This window comes from Siniperca chuatsi, linkage group LG6 (genome assembly GCF_020085105.1).
Source record: "Siniperca chuatsi isolate FFG_IHB_CAS linkage group LG6, ASM2008510v1, whole genome shotgun sequence".
Classification (NCBI taxonomy): domain Eukaryota; kingdom Metazoa; phylum Chordata; class Actinopteri; order Centrarchiformes; family Sinipercidae; genus Siniperca; species Siniperca chuatsi.
The window spans coordinates 13,324,754-13,344,391 of record NC_058047.1 but is presented as its reverse complement, the minus strand read 5'-3'; the positions used below and the strand labels follow the sequence as shown (position 1 = coordinate 13,344,391).

General features: G+C 40.2%; 1 protein-coding gene across 12 annotated transcripts in view; it reads left to right on the top strand.

Moving 5' to 3' along the window:
* The window catches only part of LOC122877517 (ephrin type-B receptor 3-like), a 62,177-nt gene extending 54,096 nt beyond the window's left edge, over positions 1–8,081 (top strand). For 10 of the 12 annotated variants that reach the window (XM_044199160.1, XM_044199158.1, XM_044199167.1 and 7 more), the window contains exons 15-16: positions 1,669–1,824; positions 3,961–8,081. In XM_044199160.1, coding sequence (XP_044055095.1) covers positions 1,669–1,824; positions 3,961–4,069 — 265 coding nt within the window. In that variant the 3' untranslated portion in view covers positions 4,070–8,081. The remainder of the gene's footprint in view (positions 1–1,668; positions 1,825–3,960) is intronic. The other 2 variants (XM_044199169.1, XM_044199170.1) reach the window with 1 other exon arrangement.
* The last annotated feature ends 11,557 nt before the right edge of the window (positions 8,082–19,638 follow it).

The following is a 19,638-nucleotide window of genomic DNA, read 5'->3' as shown; positions in this document are numbered from 1 at the left end:
GGCCTTGGGCTCTGAAGCACAGGCCTTATTAAAAATCACTCCATCTACACCACTCAATGGAGCCTCTGTATCACTGTTATTAACTCCCCCTCCATGCCTTTTCTCTTTTCTCCCTCTTTCTTTCTCCATTCCTCTTTTAATTGTTAATGAATCTAATGCCATCAAAAAGGATGACAGGGATCAACAGAGCAGAGAGGAGGGGAGACAGTGGTGCTCTTTCTCTTCACCTGCTCCCTCATCTGTTTCTCCTCCTTCACCTCCCTGCACCTCCCTATCCTCCCCTCCACCTTGTTCATCCACTCCACTTTGCTCTGAGTTGTAGCACAGTTTTATTAAAACTCCCGAGGTGGCCTCTCTATCTACAGCATTGATCAGCACAGGGGGTTAGGTTCTTCTTTAGAAAGGCCCTTTTGGGCTGTCAACAGGTGTGCAGTAACATGCAAAACACACATTTTCAGGAATACACACTCAAACACACACACACCGATTAAATCACACGCCTGCAGTATATTCATATACACATAGATGCATAGTCACAACACTCTTTCTGTGTATTGCCAGTGCCCGCAGGTTCACGAGTCAGTCCTACCATGCAACCACACATACATGCGAATGACATCTGTGTTTACATTCCACAGATATTTCTTCATTATCACAGGAAAGAATTTTCCCAAAATGTCTGTTCAGCTCTGTGGGATTGTGTTGCATGCATCCTTTTGTCTAGCCAACCTCGGATGACGTTCCAGAAAGAACATATGCATATACGTTCAAATACACCCTGAGACAATGTGCTGTAAATGAACCATCAATGTACTATAAAGCATATGGCTTATCATGTACATCAATGTACTATAAAGCATACAGGCTTATCATGTTAAGCTCATGTTCATACAGGCAGCCCAAATCTGATTTGAGCTGACCAGCAAAATTGTATGGAATCCAGTCTTTCCAGTTGAGATTTAAACCACATTTGTAGATGGTTTGAAAGTGCAACTCAGTACAACCACTTCACCAAATCAGATTTCAAATGGAATCTTTTTTTCTGTTTTGTCAGTCATTATGCAACAGTCATTATGCAACACAGTTAGCCTGTTTATTAACCAATAAAAGGGAAGAGAGCTGTCCAGATATTTCCAGGTTTTCATATTGGTTCATATAGGAAACATGGGACATTCCGCATTCTTACATCAGATATTGTCAAATATTTTTGACAAAAAAAGCCCACTTGGTTACTATGATGTTGTTGTAATGATAGCAAATGATTATAGTTTCTTAACATAAATCTGATATGATCCTTGTAAATTACAATATGGGTAGTCATCATTAAAGACCAGATTTGACATCTGCTCTATGAACACACCACCTCGCCTCACCAGCTGCAGCGCCATCATCCACCACCCAAACCTCCAGCCAGTCTCTCCACAGTCATAAAAGTGCCCCCCAACGCCCCCACCCCCCTGCACACAGCTCCTTACATGTGGAGGAGAGGAGAGGAGAGGGGACGAGAGGGGACGAGAGAGGAGGAGGAGAGGTGGAGAAATGGAGAGGTGGCGCTCAGCGGGGGGCGTTTGGGGGTGAGGTTGGCCGATAGAGGCAGTAGAATAACGACCTTAACCCTCTCTCTCTCTGTTTCTCTTTCTCCCTCCTCCCTCCCCTTCCCAAATGTAGGGTATCCCAGCCCTTGCTTGACCGCTGTGTGCCAGACTATACCACTTTCACCACTGTGGGGGACTGGCTGGATGCCATCAAGATGAGCCGCTATCGTGACAACTTCGTCAACGCCGGATTTGCTTCCTTTGACCTGGTGGCCCAGATGACAGCAGAGTGAGTGGATAGGGAGTGGATTCAGCTAATCAGGCCTAAAGTGATTGACTGGACTGAGTTTGAGAGTCAAATTAGTGTTCTACAGATTGACCTTGAGGGACTAAAAATTGTCTTATGGCTAAATTAAATGTGATAAGAGGTGGAAAAGGGGCTCTGAGCTCAGACATCAAACAAATAGCGTAAAGGATAAAAAAAGCAAATATTTTACTATATTGGTACATTTAGCAGACATTTCATAAATGCATTTGTTGTGCTATGAAGATAAATCATGCCTTGAAGACATACAGTATCATGCCTTTTACTGTTATTAACTCTAGTTAGTTAAGAAAAATGTGAGATTAACTGGCAACACAACTTGCCAAGTGACATGAGAGAGAGATTATGCAGGAGTACAAAATAAGAAAACACAAGATCCTCCATGCTTTTTCTTTAATTTGGTATGTAATTGACCAATCAGGATAGGTTTGCTGTAGAATGGGGAGAATTATGTAATCAGGAGGGGACTAGTACCAACCACCTGCTTCAGAAGCGAACAAATCGGATACACAATCAACAAATACACAATTTAACAGTGTAGTACAATTTTTCAGCAAGCACTTGTAGCTGCTTCCTTAACTACGATCTCCAGTTGACCTTGATGACTCACCCACCTTCTGCCATGTTTACATACAGGAAATGATGTAATGAAAGTCATGGAAATTGGAGGCCACTGATGATCAAATAAACGAATTAGGATTATAATGATAAATAAATTATCCTCATTAGCTGCATAATAGACAATGGAGGTGGGGGTAATTTGTTTCAATTTGGCCAGGCTGACAGGTGTGGTGTACTGTGGCTCTCTGTTGCCCTTAATGGCCAGTAATTCCTCTAATGGTGCCCATTTATTATCATTTCATCCTCCATCGCTGCACTGATGGGGATTGTGAAATATGAAAAAACAAAAAAACACCATTTATTTGTGTGAAATTGCGGTGATGCACCCTTATTTGGCTTTTGAGAGGATGGATGTGCAGTGTGGATTTGTGTGTGTGTGTGTGTGTGTGTGTGTGTGTGTGGACATGCACGTACTGTATGCGTGTGTGTGTTTGTCCATGTGTGGGTTTAGGTGCACACTTTTCTACTAAAATGAATGGGGCCACGAAGTCATTGAGACAAGCAGAGTGTATGGTGTCTGCGTGTAATATTAGATTATCCAGTATTTGTGTGTGTGTCTGTGTGTGTGACTGAATGGAGAGGACGCAGACTGTGGCAGAGCCACAACAGTCAGCTAATCGCTGCCCCAGACGCCGTCCGTTCTCTCCTCAGCTATCAACTGGGGAAATCAAACAAGTGAGCGGAAAAGAGAGGTTCTCGTGATATTATTGTACAGTGTTAAACCAACATGGCCACGATGATTAGATTATACCGGCTGACTAATGACGGCCAAAGCAGGTGCGCTCTCCCAGGCTATTTTAAGGGTGTAGTAATGTCAACTGTATGTCCACATTTTCATATTTTCCCACTGCACCCTCAACCCAAGGTTAAGGCCCTCTTCTTACATTAAAGATCACACTATAGTTGGTGTGAGTCCTTGGCTAAAAGACTAATTAACACTTTCCAGTATTATTTGCTGTAGTTTAGTAAGTACTGAGGAATGTTGTGCAACAGTGGCCAAGTTAAAGCTGATTTACTGACACAGACTAATTCAAAGTATGAATGACAGGCTCCTAACTGAGTAATCTGTCTAGTATCTTACAAAAAACCCAACCCTGTTTCTATAGCTAAATGGCAAGCTGGTGTGGACTCTGTGAAGTATGCCAGCTGCCAAACAGTAGCAGAGTTTGCTCTTTCATCATTAACTATCACATTATGGTCCTTTGACTCCCCTCTTCTTGCCCACCTGCCGGGCAACAGAAGTATGTTGCATTAAGCCCAACATTCACTATAGCTGGATAAGTGTCCCCATTTTGTTGACATACCCTCTGGAAGCCATTTTATGGGTGATTGCCTGTCCCTGTTCCCACCTGGTAGAGTGTGTGTTTACTTGTGGGTGAAAAGTGAAATTTGCACTTCAACTTTGGACTTCTGATGTTTGCCTACTTTTTATTTTTTTATGACTGAGACACCTGTTTTTATTTTTTTCTCACTCCTCAGGGACTTGCTGCGGATAGGGGTAACGTTGGCTGGCCATCAGAAGAAGATTCTTGGTAGCATTCAGGACATGAGACTACAGATGAACCAAACACTTCCTGTTCAGGTGTGAGCGACAGGACACAGACCGATGCAGTCGAAGGACAGCCAGATAGGAAAAGGGGGGAGGAACTATGCCAGAGAGAGCCATTGGAAAACCCTAGCTGCCTGACCCATCTCTGCCAATTAGACGCTATGAAACTGGCTTGCAGTGCCTCTGACTATTTTTTGTTCTTCATTTCACTACCACTTCCATTTCCTGTTCCTGCTTTTTTGTTATTCGTCATTGTTTCTTTTTCCATCCAATCAGAATTAGTGTGTTTTTGAAAGCGGAAGAAGAGTTAACCCCCTTATATCCCATGCGTGCCTCACCAGCTCTGGTGTGGGTTGACATTTGCATGCATGTGTGTTTTGGTGAGGTTGGCCTTAGCCCTGTAACTGAAATGTCACACTCTGATCCTCATGCAAGAGCCCTTCCCCTTGACCTCTCAACCCAGCTTTGATGGACGTAATACATTGCAAAGAATGAACACCATGGTATAAAAAAATCCAACAAATGTTCACCCACATAAAAAACAAAACAAAAAGCAGAGGTGTTTCGGAACCGCAGGAGATAGAGGACAATTCTTTCTCTGAAGTTGTTTTATTGTGCACGTGTGTCATTGTCCATCTTCATATTGAAGGTGTGTTATCTAAAAGGGCACTTGCTGGAGAAGGGTGAGGTGGTGGAAGAGTAAATAAGATGGGCTGAGGTCAAAGGTCAAGAAGATGACAGAGGTCAAAAAGGTCAAAGGAGGGCAGCCACATTTTTGGACACTTGCTTTGGCTGCTGTATCCTCAATAGGTCACCAGATGACCTCTTCACCCTGACCTGAAGTGAGTCAGGATAGTTCCACAGCTTGAGATCACATACTCATCAACTGTGTTTTTACACATAAATTGTTTTTATTTTGTCCACACAGCTTTTTTTTTCTTTTTTTGGCTTTCTTACACATTTTTGGGAGATTTGTTTTTTCAAAATGGCCGGTCAAACCTAAGTACCCCCACTGGACGCTTTATGTGATTAAGGGGAGACAAGGACTGTGGCAACACTATAGATAGACCACTTGGCCTTTTGTGTGCGTTTTTGTATGTGCGTGTGCGCATGTGTGCGCGTATGTGTGATTAAGTGTGCTTGGATGTGCGAGTGTGTCAAGTTGCACACAAGTATACTGTACAATACAGCTTCCGCTATTTGCCACCGTGGAGAATTAACGCATGAACTGAACCGTGACAAGGAGCAAATATATCTGAAACAATTACGCTATATTCTGTGGACAACTGTTAAACATTCTTTTTTATTGAATCCAAAAAAATTAACTTTGGACATACATATATATATAAAATTATATATATATATATATATATGAATCATGCAGAAACTGAGAAAAACCATGACGGACACCTTACTTTCTACTTACTATTATCTGGATTTAGAAATAATCAAAATTCTTGTTTTAATTTCTTGACATCCTGTCCTATGTATTTATTTGTACCTCGCCCGCCAACCCCCGACCCCCACCAACACCCAGATGGACTGTAGGCCATTTGGGACAGTGGACTTGGAACAATCACAAGGAAGAGAAACTCCAAGAGGATTCACCTAATGAATTGATGATTATTAAACAAAAGTAATTGCATAGAAATTGGATATTGTATTTTTGTTGTTGTTCTAAACAGCCTGTACATGTTTTGTAACAAAAATACGATAAATAACAAAAGAAAAATGGTGTTTTGACAAAATGGAAGTGCTGTTGTGAAATGTTTGGTTCAGAGTGAAATTAACAGAAAGCAAAGGAAGAAGAGAGAGAAGGGGGAAAGTCAGGAGGTAGAGAGGAAGAGATGAACAACACCCATGGTTAGACTACTGGTAATAACATGTTGCCCTTTTACTCTCCGTCCATTGTTGTGTGAGTGTCTATGTAGGTGTGTTCAAGTTTGTATGTGCCACCTGAACTGGATATTAAGCTTCCCCAATCCATTCTCATTCTCAGCATAAAGAGCATTTGTGAAGCACTGAGCTGTTACTAATCGTCTTCCAGGCATATTGTTTTCAACTCAAAACCTCCTGCAAACCACTCAAAGGCATCTTTGTGGTTTACCTATGTTTTAATTTTACTTATTTACCATCACCTCCAACAATGGGATCTTCCCAACCCATCTTATGTAGGAGTTTTAAGCAATCTTTAGGGAGAAGGTCCAGAGATGATGGCCTACCTGCCAATCACTTCAATTGCCCCAGAGGTGGAGGAGCTCCTTCACTAGACCTGCAGTTTGTCTCCCTGCAACAAGATCCTCATCAGAGAATCCAGAGCTGTCAGAAGAGAAACCTATTGGTCTTTGTCTGTCAGGTCGATTAATGCAGCAGCCAATCTGGCATTGCGATACGAGCACGCAGCGAGCGCAGACATACGGCGGGCTGACCTATCATTATCTCTCTTCATTTCCTGTCTGGCCTGCAATCATCCTGTCTCAGCTCAGGCTGCTGCATGATTAGTACAGTGCAGGATCAACAGCCCTGGCACGCAGACAACCAAAGTCTGCACCCCCCCATCCTAAATGATAGCAGCTGCATCACGGAGACCATACTATTTGCACTTCTCACAGAGGGGTGTTTGAAGGTATGAAAGGGATGGGGCTTTATCACTGATGTGATCTTCCAGTCAGTCTTCATATTGTTTGGGTTGGAGCTGATCAATGCAATATGTGAATATTATTAGTTAGGTGTGTAATGATAGTGTAATATTAGTGGCCATGCAGTGTGTCTTGCCATATTACTTTTGTAAGCCTCTCTTTAAGTCCCCTCAAAAGTCATGGAGGATATTATGCAAAAGAACAATGCGTTTCCCATTTTATATTGTTTAATCTTATTCCACATACAGACGTTTTCACTACTGCTAGTACACTCTGTAAAGGGCTTACTAACCTGTAACAGTTGTAGTACACAATCAAGTAATAATTTAACTGTTGTGTACTCAAACTATACAGGAAATAAGTCTCATATCCTTACATGTGTTTCATCAAAGTGTGAGTTCAGATTTCTAATACAATGGTTGAGAATCAGAAGCGCCGGTATCATCAGCATGATTTGGTATGATGATGAGAAAGTGTTGGAAGTGCCTGTTAGATGAGCAAACATTTTTTCCTTGATACCATTCTGCAGAATTATTTTGTTTCTCTCCATAGCAAAACAGCATTTTGAATGGAAAAGAGTGATAGAGTCTACATTCAGAGATGACAGAAGAGCAGACTTAATGTTATAAGAAGCTAATTTTTACCCCAGGTCTCCCAGGAATATACAATAGTACTCCCTCTTCCTGCACTCAGCTCAGTCATTCAATCAGCTGAGACCCACTGTTGCAAAGTTGCATGTGACACAAAAAAAAGACACAGTTGATGCATATAAAAATAGAGAAGGGGGGCATATGGGGGCTAAACACAATCAGATGGCAAACATGCCCACTCATGAAAAATGGCAGCGCTTTGTATCTTGCATGAACTATTGATGAGGTACACATGGTGCTCTGGAGTTGTGTTCACCAAAGTCAACCGGCTGTGAGTGATGAGCTCAACTGGCACTGTTGCACATCTTAAAATGATTAAACTGCCACCACATCAACTGAAAACAATTAATCTTTAAGTGGATTTTCACACATTCATGGGAGGGTTTAATATTCAACATTCACAGAGAGGAAAGTCACACACTCTCTTGTGTTTTTTGTTCATCCTTCTGACTGCAAATTGCTGAAATTAAGATGGACTGTTATGTTTGTGTGTGTGTGTGAGAGAGAGAGAGAGTGTGTGAAATAAAAGGATTGCCATTTCATACAAAAACTTTGATCAGCAGAGTTTAGGTGTTGTCAGATGTGGTTATCTCTGTGTGCCAATAGGATTCAAACTATCCCAACATTCCTTCCACCTTCCTTTCCCTATTATACATCTTCCACGGATCATCAAACAACCACTCCCACCCTTCCCGAAACCCCTTCACTTACAACTTTCTGTTCTTCAGTTGTCTGTTTTAAATAAATATATACAGTACTGTCTTTTCTTCTGTCTTCTAACAAGCCCAATCCACATCTTTCTTTTGGTCACTTTTAAAAAAACCCTCTTCTTACAAGGAAGTGGAACTGGGAGGGGGGACAGAATAAAGCGCTGAGAAATGCAATTGTTAATTCCTCTTTGAAAAACATTAAGATGTATTTAATGGTGCAGACATACAAAACAAATTACTAAAAAATGATGATGCATTCTTGTAGAAATATTTTTAAAAGACCCTTTTGCAATTAAATTATTTAAGAAATGTGACCTGATCTCCTGACTTGAGTCTTTATGTTGTGTTTTGAATTCATCCAGATTTAAAGCAAATTGTTCTTCCATGAGGTACCATGCCAACACATAATCAAGTCAAGTAATTGCCCAAGAGAAACACATTCAATTTCACTTCTTATCTTTTATGGCCATCTCTCGTTCCTATAATCATTACCAGAACTTCATGTAGTTTTTCAGCAGTTATCACACAAACATTTTTTGTTGATAAAGTGGCACCAAAGCCTCAGTTCAGATACCTATCCGCTTCAGATCAACATACCCCACTCCCAGATTTAGCTCTGCATATTTCTAATAATGTGCTCAGTGTAACTGTAGGCAGGAATTTGTTCGTTTTTCATCCAAAAACATTCAGGTTTAGGCAGCATTCTTCCCCGTGCCTTGGAAAAGCCTGAGGACATTTAGAGTAACACTGTCTGTAAAAAATATTGTTTGTAATGCTGCCTTTCATCTTTATAGCTACAGGCACCTGATGAATGGATATTGATCGTCGAGAGAGTTCTATCTATTTCTAATGCTCCTTTAGTTGCTAAGTTCCTTGCTATTATTGTTGTTACTACAAGTTAGAGATCACTATTCTAAAGTAGTTTGCCAAATTTAGCTGTGAAATGCCTGGGTTGAATTGCACATCTGTCCAGATGAATACCAAAATGTTGTGGCATAATTCTCAATCAGATAATTTCTCAAAAGTTACCATCAAAACGGGGTCAATTTGCTCTCAGCCTCACAAGTTTGCAAGACATGTTGCCACAATCAAATAAAAAAGTTTGCAATCTACAGTAGAGCTATGTCAATACCATGCAACTCTAAAGCCATCCATATTGCCTTTGAGGCCAACTAATTTATATGAGCTCCACTCATCTCTGCTGGCACTGAGCCAACTGTCTTGTTTTTCAGCAAAAAAGGGGAAGATGCTCAGATCATAGATTCTACCTCATCTGCCCCTTTCATGGACACTCATTTTCTTCTATCTTCTATTGTCATTTGGTATCATAACCTGTTTCTATTTTTCCATTGTGGCAGAGCTCACACACAGCAATGCATGCTTAAAAACTTCATGTTAAGACATAAAATTAACCGTGACTACTGTATGTATCCTGAGACCGAATGGAGACCATATCATAGGTTTTGAGTTGTTTTGAATAGCGCAGATAGTGGGTGCTCCTTCAGTGCTCAATATTTAGTATAATGTGTCAGTTTGAAGTAAATGTGGACCAATGCCAAGATGAACTAGAGCACTGCATACTTTCCTACAGCTATTGACATAGTGTCACATTACTCCAAGCAGTGAGAATATTGATTGTATGCAGGCCTGTTTCATCAAAATATGTCATATAATGCAAGGGAGAATTATTGAGACGTCAATAAAGATCAATTTCTTATCTCTACTCGGTCAGTGAGGCAGCATTAGCATAAATATTGCTATTCATTAGCATGTCTTAGCCACATGTCGGTCAGGACGAAGATCAATGCAAAACATGATCACGTGGCAATACAAAAAAAAAAGAAATCCGCGTCCTTACACCTTCCTTACCCACTCCTTCCCCTCATTTCCAAGCCAAACTCTCTCTCTTTATTCTCTCTTATTCCGTACAGATTATCCCTCACTCTCCCCCTCTTTCGAGCTGTCCACTAACACTCCCACACCCATTCTCTGTCTACTTTTTCATCCTCTCCCATCTCCTCTGCCATAATCCTTCTCTTTCACTTTAGCTTGGCACAGTTAATTGGTCACGTCTGTACTGTGACATGGGGACCTGACATAATTGCTGGACAAATAGCGAGGCGTTTAGCTTCGGACCTGTCTCAGCTAAGCCGTACACAGACACCAGCCAACTGGAAAGCCTAATTACCACTCCAACCCCACAACTTGCTAATTGGCAAATACTTCCAACAAAGAAGTGTGTGTTCCTGTCTGCATGTGTGTGTGTTTGTCTGCAACTTTGTTTCCTTCCTTTAGTTAAGGATCCTGTGAAACACACAAACAAAGAAAAAATGCTACAAAAAAATAAGTGCATGATATGAATAATCTGAGAGGTTTGCCTACAAGAGTTTCAAAACGTGCCATTAATTTCCTTAAATTGCATTTCCAATGGTCATCTGTGAAATGTCAGTTTCAGTGTGTCATACATCACATTTGCTGTTAAATTTCCCACTTGATTAGCTTAGCTCAGTCCACACTCTCCAAACACTATTTCATATTTCATTTCATTTAGTCATATTTCATATTTAAGTGTTTTGTGCAGAACATAGGAATGCTCAATCTTTAATAGCTATATACAGTAAATAAATATTTCAATAGTGGAACGTCGAGTTTTTGACTTTGTCGAATGCACAATGCCCACAATCAGAAGAAGATCTCTTCCATTCAAAGGAACATCACAAAGGATTATCCTATTGCAAAACCTCTGAAATATTTGACCACCCGCTCACATCGCCCCCTTCCCCAAAAAGGGGACCCGACCTTTTCTGCCCCAGAACAAGCATCCTATTGTTGGGTGTTTGGGTGCAGCTGCATGGTCTTTCTGTCTGATGGGTTGAGTATGTCTGCCAGGGAAACAATATTCGACAGGACTGCAGACCCGGGAACCATGGGGTGACCTGGAGTTCACGGTCAAAGTTGGACAGTTGGTCTATCACATGTGAGAGGTATGGTAGCCTTCAGGTACGGCGATGCAATTGAACAAGCACATCAAAATGCCACTGTGGGAAGATAAGATGTCCTCATTGCTGCAGTTATCAAGATAAAGCTTTAATTTACTGTAAACAGAGTAATACCAGTACCATAATGCATAAATCACATGGCCTAGCATGAAACTGCAGTGACGTGGGCCTGCTACTCAGGGGAACAGAGCTCACACATACAGCAATGCATACACAATGCTTGGTGAGATAATGAATTTACTTTCTTTCAGCCCCCCTGCTGAGCTCATGTCCTCATCATAGTTCAGCAGACATGTAGCAGGCTTATGTTTGCGTGTCTTTGTGGGAGTTTTATGCACTTCAGTGTTTGCAAAAGGCTTTGGGAATGTTTACAGAAAAACAGTGCTGTGTCATTATTCTAAATTGATCTCTCTATGGAAATGTTAATCTATACATTTGAATTGTATCAATAGGTTTTAGATTCTAAGCTCAATGATGGGCATTGAGTTGTATGAGCAGCACCATCAGTGGGAAACAAATATTTAAGATAATCTTCTAATCAATAATTGACCTGCCTGCACAAGCCTTTTGTTGACTACATGTCTGTCTGAACTTGTTGACGGAAAAATATCATTGTGCTGAAAGAAAATTAACAATAATCATTCTCAGTTTAGCTGATGTAATTATGAAGAATAATATCCCAACAAACATCTGCTGGCCACTATTTCTTTGATGTGAATAACCGAGCTACACCATTGATAATCTTGCTCACCAACTAAAGATAATTAATGTGCTTTGCACTTATGAAATACGGTCATGACATTGCCAAGTCGAGGTCATTTTTCCTCTCCATTGGTGTCATCGGGAGGCATGAAGGGAAGGGCCTTGTTCCTGCCTGACATCTCATTATCTGCTTGTCGATATTTATCAGTCTTAATCAGAGCTGTGGCAGGTCCGGTGTGATTACTTCCTGGGTCTGAAAGCAATCACACCTCGTCCTCCCGACTGTCCTTGATTTACAGAGGGAAAAAATAGTCTGGCATGTTTGAGGAAGTTTGAGACAGCTGTGTAAAAAGAAGATGGAATTGAAAAGAGCACATTCCCAGCTTCTGCTTTAGCCCTCCTTATTGCAAACATACTGCACAAGATAAAATACATCAGCATCCAAGCTTGGCAATAATGACAGACTTTGTTTTCTGTCTTGAAAATTCAGTAACGGGTTGCATTATTGTGTGTCCACAACAAAACTAATATTGACTGTTTTGTTGTCATCTCAGAAATGCAATACATTACCTGGCCACAGGAATCTTTCGATTACATTCGGAATGGAATAAAGATGGGATTATTGCCACGACCATTTACCCACATCAAAATACATGTTTATTTTGTCTGTGAAATCAACATATTGTCTACCTTGAAAGTGATTTCTAAAAGGATTACGTGTATTAATTCTAGGTTTACAGATGGATACTCTCATTATCAAATGAAAACAAGATGCCACAGAAACGACAAATAGTTATTTGAATATTTTTGACACATTGCATCACCTTAGTAGTGTGTTTACACTAGGATTAGAATATATGTGTTGCAGGGTAAAATTCTCTCAAAAGTAAAAACAGCAATAATAACATCAATAATAGATCAAAAACGCAAAAAAAACCTCCCTTACCAATAAAAAATGCGAGAAAAATATTGCCCCTGATAATTATTATATTTCCCATTCAATTTTAAGTATTCAGGTGTGTCATCCTGCAGGTCACCCAAGGAGATATGTTGAAGCCTGGCTGAGTCTTTCCTGTGCATTCTATGAGCAAAATATTGAACAGTTTTGAACAACCAAATGTGGAGCCCAAAGCAATACAAAATATTGTCATCATGCAATCTCTGTTGAAACCTTGCTCCAGTTTCCAGTGGCTGGAAAAACCTGCTTTATAGGTGTATTATGGTTTTATTTAAGCAAATTGGTACAAATTGAGATGAGATTTTATTTCCTGAAAAAAATCATACAGTAGTACAAGCTGCCATGTAGGTGCAAAATGACCCCATGAAAATCTGATCAAGGGGGCAAATTTATTTTTTGTTCACACAAACTATAGTTGTTTATGTCTACCATCAGGTGTCCAGTCGTACCCCTTGACCTCACTAAGGACCTCTAACAAGGCCAAAGTGAAGCAGTCTAATGTCAGGTGGCAGGCAGACAAAGGTGAGGCAATGGGGGGGTGTTGAATAATGCGCTAACATTCTTTTGGGTTGCACAGCTGTGTGGGTTCCAAGGCCAGTGAGGTGTTTTTAAATGGAACCAAGTGTCAACTCATTACGGACTCGGCTTCACCTCTCTACACTGCCAATGACCTGTAAACAGTACGAGTCGCCCAGAGTTGTCACGAAACAAAGGCGGAGGGTAAAAAAAATTGCAGCTTGAGTGTAGAGCAAACGCAGCGGGAAAGCCAAAGCTCTTTGTGTCCAATAAAATAAGATGAATCATAAAAAGTGGGACATTGTCCGATTTCACAGATTAAGAGACTGGCCATATTATGTCGGATTTTTTTTTTTTTTGCCGTTATGTTTGTTGCTTTCGCTCTGCGACGCTACTCCAATCGCGTCACCGAGCTCAGTCTCAGCACCAGTCACAGCCAGTCAGTCACACCAGAGGATTCTGATTGGACAAAAGGGACCGATTTGTGACACCTCCCGCGGTCAGACACTTGCATCATGGCGGACGGGGTCATACAAAGGCCAGATCGTGATGCATCTTGGGTAAAATGTGTCCTCTTTTTCCAAGAAGGCGGAGGGCAGTTGTGAAAGCAGAAAAGTAGGACAGCTGGTAAACAGAGAAGCCATCATTCTGTTAAACTAGACACAGATTTAAATAAACTAATCAGACATTCACGCTTTAAGGATAGTTGTTGCCTCATGCTACACCAGTGAGCATTGTGTTTAATAGCTGTATTGAGACAAGCCTAAACACACAGTGCTCACATATCGCTCATTAACGAAGATTTGCATCAAGCCTAATTTAGCAGAGTGCGCTATCAGGGTGTAAATGGTGTCCAATAAAGAACAATAAAGGCTTTCGATAGAGACATAGTTAGCGCCGGCAATTACCTCTCATTACATTCTAGATCGTTAGAGCCGTCATATTAAACACATGGAAAATGTGAAATAAAAGCTATGCTCCACACATCAAAGGCTGCTCATAAACTCAGCTTCTATGAAGATTAGAATGTGCTAATTTGTGAAGCAGTATTATCCAGAACTATGTTTCAAGTGTTTATCGAAGAGGGAAGAAAATGTCAGACTTTAAGGGAAAATGGCATGCAAAGAGCATTTTAACAGCAGTTATGTCCAGTTTGTTTTGATCTTCTCTTCTACCCTTAATCCTTCTCTCCTTAATCCTACACTTGATGGTTACAGTATATTGGTGTGCATTGAAAGAGGAAGTCAGTGATTTTCAGCTATTGTAGCTTTTACAGCAATCAGTGTGGTATGATAGTCAAAAAGAGATCAGTAACTAAAATTCCCATTTTAGTTACTTTAGTTATTTTGAATTTTGACATCATCTGCTCTCAAATCAAGTATCTTTGTTGAACTACACAGATTGTGATTTTTGTGCCCTTTAGATGGTTGTACCTGTACCACACACTGTGTGCGTCTGTATGCAACTGAGACTGTGTGTGGTAATACCTATGGCTATTCATGTTTACTTTCATGTTTTCATACCTAGCTGCAAAAGTGGGCATGTCTTCAGAGGAGACGGTTTTGCTTTGTTGACATACGAACACCATCCCTCCCTGACGGGAGCAGAAAAAAGGATTAGCGGCAGGTTTAAAAAAAATCTAGACATGCTTGACAACAACAATACAAGCACACCTCCTATCACACACACTCCAGTGGTCCCGCGTGATGTGATAAAAACCATCACATAAGCTGAGAGGCATGGCAGACAGTTGGAAGATATGTACAGGTACAGCACAATCCAATAGCTATCACTTCTCCTGGCACACTATGTACCAATGAGTTGAAAAGAAGCAGCAAATGCACCTTACAAAATGGCTTCAATAGCACAAATGAGTGCATTTAATATGGTGCATTATTCAGTTCACTTTATTTCGATATAAATTATGTGGGAAAGTGTAACATTTTATATTTTACTTTGATTTGATTTTCTACTGTGTTCTAACCCCTATTTATGGCATTGCAGTCGCTGCATGGGAATGGAAGGAAACATCCACCTCTCTCAGTGTGTTTAATGTAGCAGCTGATTAAGTTAATGTTGGATTTAATTGAGTTTTACTTTTTTGGTGTACCCACTTATCCTCAGCCTGCTGTACTGGACATCTGCTACTTCAGCTAGTGATTCAATCCACATGAACTTTATGATTAGGTGTGGGTTATACATGTTAGTAGAGAATAATATTGATAGGATATTAAAACAATGACAGCTATTTGTTTTCAGTCAATACATTCTGAGTGGTATCTTTGGGGGTAAAATGTGCTTTCATTCTGAGGGGCTGATACCAAAAGTTGGCGTTTACCACTGATGGCTTACATAGCTGAAGTGTCTCTTTGAAACTCTCTCACTTCTTGAAATTTCTCAACATGTCGTCTTAATTAATTGCTGCTACCTGCAAGAACACTACCAAATACTAACAAGATACAAAAATGCCAGAATTGCATAAATTTTTTTAATTGTGTCCTATTAGTATTAAATCTTATACACATATATTTCCTAAGAGCTGATCCATGTGCATTATTTTTGTGCCATTGGCTGCCAAATCTCTCCCTATATAGCACTTAGAGGGTCACATCTTCTGGCTCAAGGGGAGATAAATAGTAATGACATGGTGAGTTTGAGAGGCAAACCGACATCTCGTATATATTCCTGTTTAGACATTCCAAATCGGTTTGAACTGCCTCTGGTCAAAAGTTCTCTCACTGTTAACTTGCTGCTGTGTGTAGTTGAGATAATGTGGATGCGGTTACTGGCTGAGCCAATTTTTCCTCACGACACACACCCTCTTACTGGACTGGTGATTATTACAAAACATTATTGCCTCTGCCAGGGAACATTCTCTACATGCTCACACACACGAACAGTTTTCACAGAGGTGCAACCTTCACACACACACATTATATGCACGCACAAAACATGCATACAAGAGTGCACACAGTTCACTTTGAATACAAAGATAGTGATGTTTCTCTCAAAGAGCAGAGGGTCATGTTTGCTAAAATGGAGTTGTGCTCTGGTGAGAATTTATGACGTACTGTAGGTGTATTATGAAGCCATGTTGCTCCTTCCCTTGATCATGCCTTTCTTCCTCCACAGACACTCTTCCTCCTGTGTCCTCCTACACCATCCTCCCTGCAGACACAAACTCATGACTGGGGAAATTAAGTGTGCATACTATCAATGTAGCCTATAGGAAACACACTGCACATGCTATATAGCTCTTCCCACCATTTCAGTGCAATGTGACAGCTTGCTCACCTGAATGCTTCCTACATTTTCCTTCATATTGTTGTTTATTTACAAGTAATGTATATGTACACATTTCCATACAGCTAGGTCTGTTTCTGTGGCTTGTTGAACATAGTACAAAATAATAACTTCCATAATAACTTATTTTAGCATACTACTTCTACCACGCCACATTACGTATATACAGTGAACACTGCAACTCGATGTGTAGTTTGTGACCAAAGAGAGAGGTACAACAGAATATTTCCACCATCACATGTCACCATTGACACGTCCACACTAACTCAATCTCTAGTTTGTATTTATTCCCTGAGTACTGAGCGTTTACCACATGAAAGCTAAAAGGCCTTTAAAGCATAGACCGTTATGCTCTATTCTGAAATGTAAGAAGCTTTTTTCGGAGGAAAGACATGGCACACGTACGTGCTTGGCGCAGAAGTGAGGAGACTGCCAACCGTGATGAATAGCTTTCAATCAGGCCACAAAATGGGTTCACACACCTCTTGGAAGGGGTTTAGTCAGGTAATTGCTGTTCAGAAGAAAAGCTATTCGGATTACTTTGTGGGAAATTCATTACAATCTGATGGGGTTCATCAGCGGTAAGCATAAAAAAAACATTTAACCTTGTGAAAGATGGAATGTCTTTTTGAAAACATTTTTAAGATAATTTGTATTCACCTAAGATCAGGGAAAGTTAAACTTAATTTGTGTGAGGTTGGAAAGTTTATGAGAGGCCGTAAAAGGCATAATACATTCTGGCCCTCTCACATTCATACATTCTTCTTTCACATACATATATTTTCATGCTAACATTATTTTATTTTCATTTTTACATCCACACATTTTTACTCTCATATTTATATATTTTCACTCACACATTCATACATTTGCTCCCATGCACATGCAATCAATGTATACATTTAATATTATATATAATATATGCATGTCAGAGAAGAATGTATGCATGTATGAGAGGGAGTATAGTGGAAAAGGAAGGAGTATAGTGGAAACGGATGGCAGCTCATTTATTGTGCTGTGATTGGCTGAGAAGTTCGAGGTCGGGTCTGACAGGAGGGGGCAAGGATAGCGTCTTTACCTCTGCATACAGAATGGCATTCTTCTTGAACCAGCCGTCCTCTCATCCGCTGTAAGCCTCTGGCATCACCGGAAACCTACGACAAAGGTTTCCATGAGTTCACTGGGAACTCTCAAACTGCAAGTAAGTCTGTTTCTCTCTACCGGGCTGGGTTAAAGTTAACTTTTAACTGACTTTATGCTGGTCTGGCAGAAGCCTGCCGGAACTACCGCTAGTCATGTGACAGCTAGCTAACGCTGGGCTCTTTGTGAACAAACAACGACAGAGAGAAACAGACTTACTTGCGGTTTTGGAGTTCCAGGTATTTATAGGTATATAAATATATGTATGTGAAAGGAGAATGTATGTATGTGAGACTAAAAATATATGTATGTGAAAGGAGAATGTATGTATGCGAGAGGGTCAGAATGTATTATGGCTTGTACGGCCCATCATAAAAGTTGTTGAGGTTCGTGCTGACTGAGGATTTGGCAATAAGAACACATGTCATCAATCTGTAGAACTGAATCAAGCGGAAGTGAAGTTATAGTTTCATTTATTTTATTACACCATTGAATAAAGTTATATTATTCTTTTTGTTTCTGATTACTGTAATTGTTTAACCCGCTAACTGTGGATTAAAGAAAACAAACCATTGTGCAGGAAATTGTGAGCAATTTGGCAAAATATGCATGGTATACATAATCTTTCTTAATGACATATAGCTGATTTAGCTTTAAATGCCAGCCTTGTGCATCTTTCAACTTGTTAAAATACTTACTTTTACAGATGATTGCACTTTTTAATGTCTGACAACAGAAACTCAAACTTAACAAAAAATTGAAAATGTGTTAATACCACCCACATATCCAAAGATTACTGATGAGTGATCTTCTGGATCTCTGTCAAGTGCAATACAACAAAACCACAGAAATAACTATCTAAGATTTGTGAGAATCAAAACATACCTAATGAACGTGAAATATTGTATCTTAGTACAGGCTTAGCCCCTACCCAGCTCTGATGTCAATGCTGTCTAGGAGTGTAAAGCAAAGCTACTGTACCTCTTAACTTTGTAGCCATAGTTAAGATGCAAACCTGGAAGTAGGCATGAAATAAACTAGATAGGCAAGAACACTTTGTGTTTCCCTGGCCTTGGTTGCTATAGTCGTGTATTAGATTGATTTGATTATATTAAGTTGTCAGTAAATACATTTGTGGCAAATGCCCATGCTACTGATATTTGAACAAGGCTATCTAGCAAAGATACACACACACACAAAAAACAAAAAACTGTCTAGACAATTAAAAAGAGAAGCTGCATTCCAGAAGCAATGGTCACTTTCTTTCTCACCTTTGTTGTTAGTCTCCCCTGTGTGTCAGTGACTGTGCCCGCTGGCTGGCATGATGGGAGGGAAAGCAATCCCATTCCATATCCAGTTAGCGCTTAAAGCTTGCCCAGCCATGCCACACAGTGTCAGCGTGCAGGTATGCTTTGCCCTGTCCTGAGGCAATCAACATGCTTTGGAACAGGAGGATGGAGAACATCTTCTCTGGGCCTCCAGCCAGTAGTCAAAACACAGACAACCTCACCGCAAAGCTATTAAATATAAGTTTTACAAGAATCATGTCATACTTCTTTTGAAATTAAGGATTAAAGGCATGTGGACATAAAAAAGGATGTATTGCAACTTTAGTGGTTTTCAGCTTGTGGTTATTGATAAAAAAAGAGAAACAAAACAAAAAATATACATGTATCTGTTAATATTTATATCCTATATCTGTTTCAGGATACTGTAAAATCCAATCACTGACTTTATAGATGTTTACCCTGGCATCTAGAAAGTTACTGACTTGTTTAGCAACACGGTCACATGGCGCTTCGCTTTCAATATGTTAGTTTAACAACATTTCACACAGGCTTTGCCCTGTAACAGGCTCTATAGGGTTGAGGGTCAAAAGTTAGTGAAAGTACTCAAAATAAGTTGAAAATACAAGTGAAAAAGAGACATGTCATCTGAATGACCCCTGAGCTTGTGCTGAAGGCTAAACAGTCCTCTGCTGATTTCAGTAC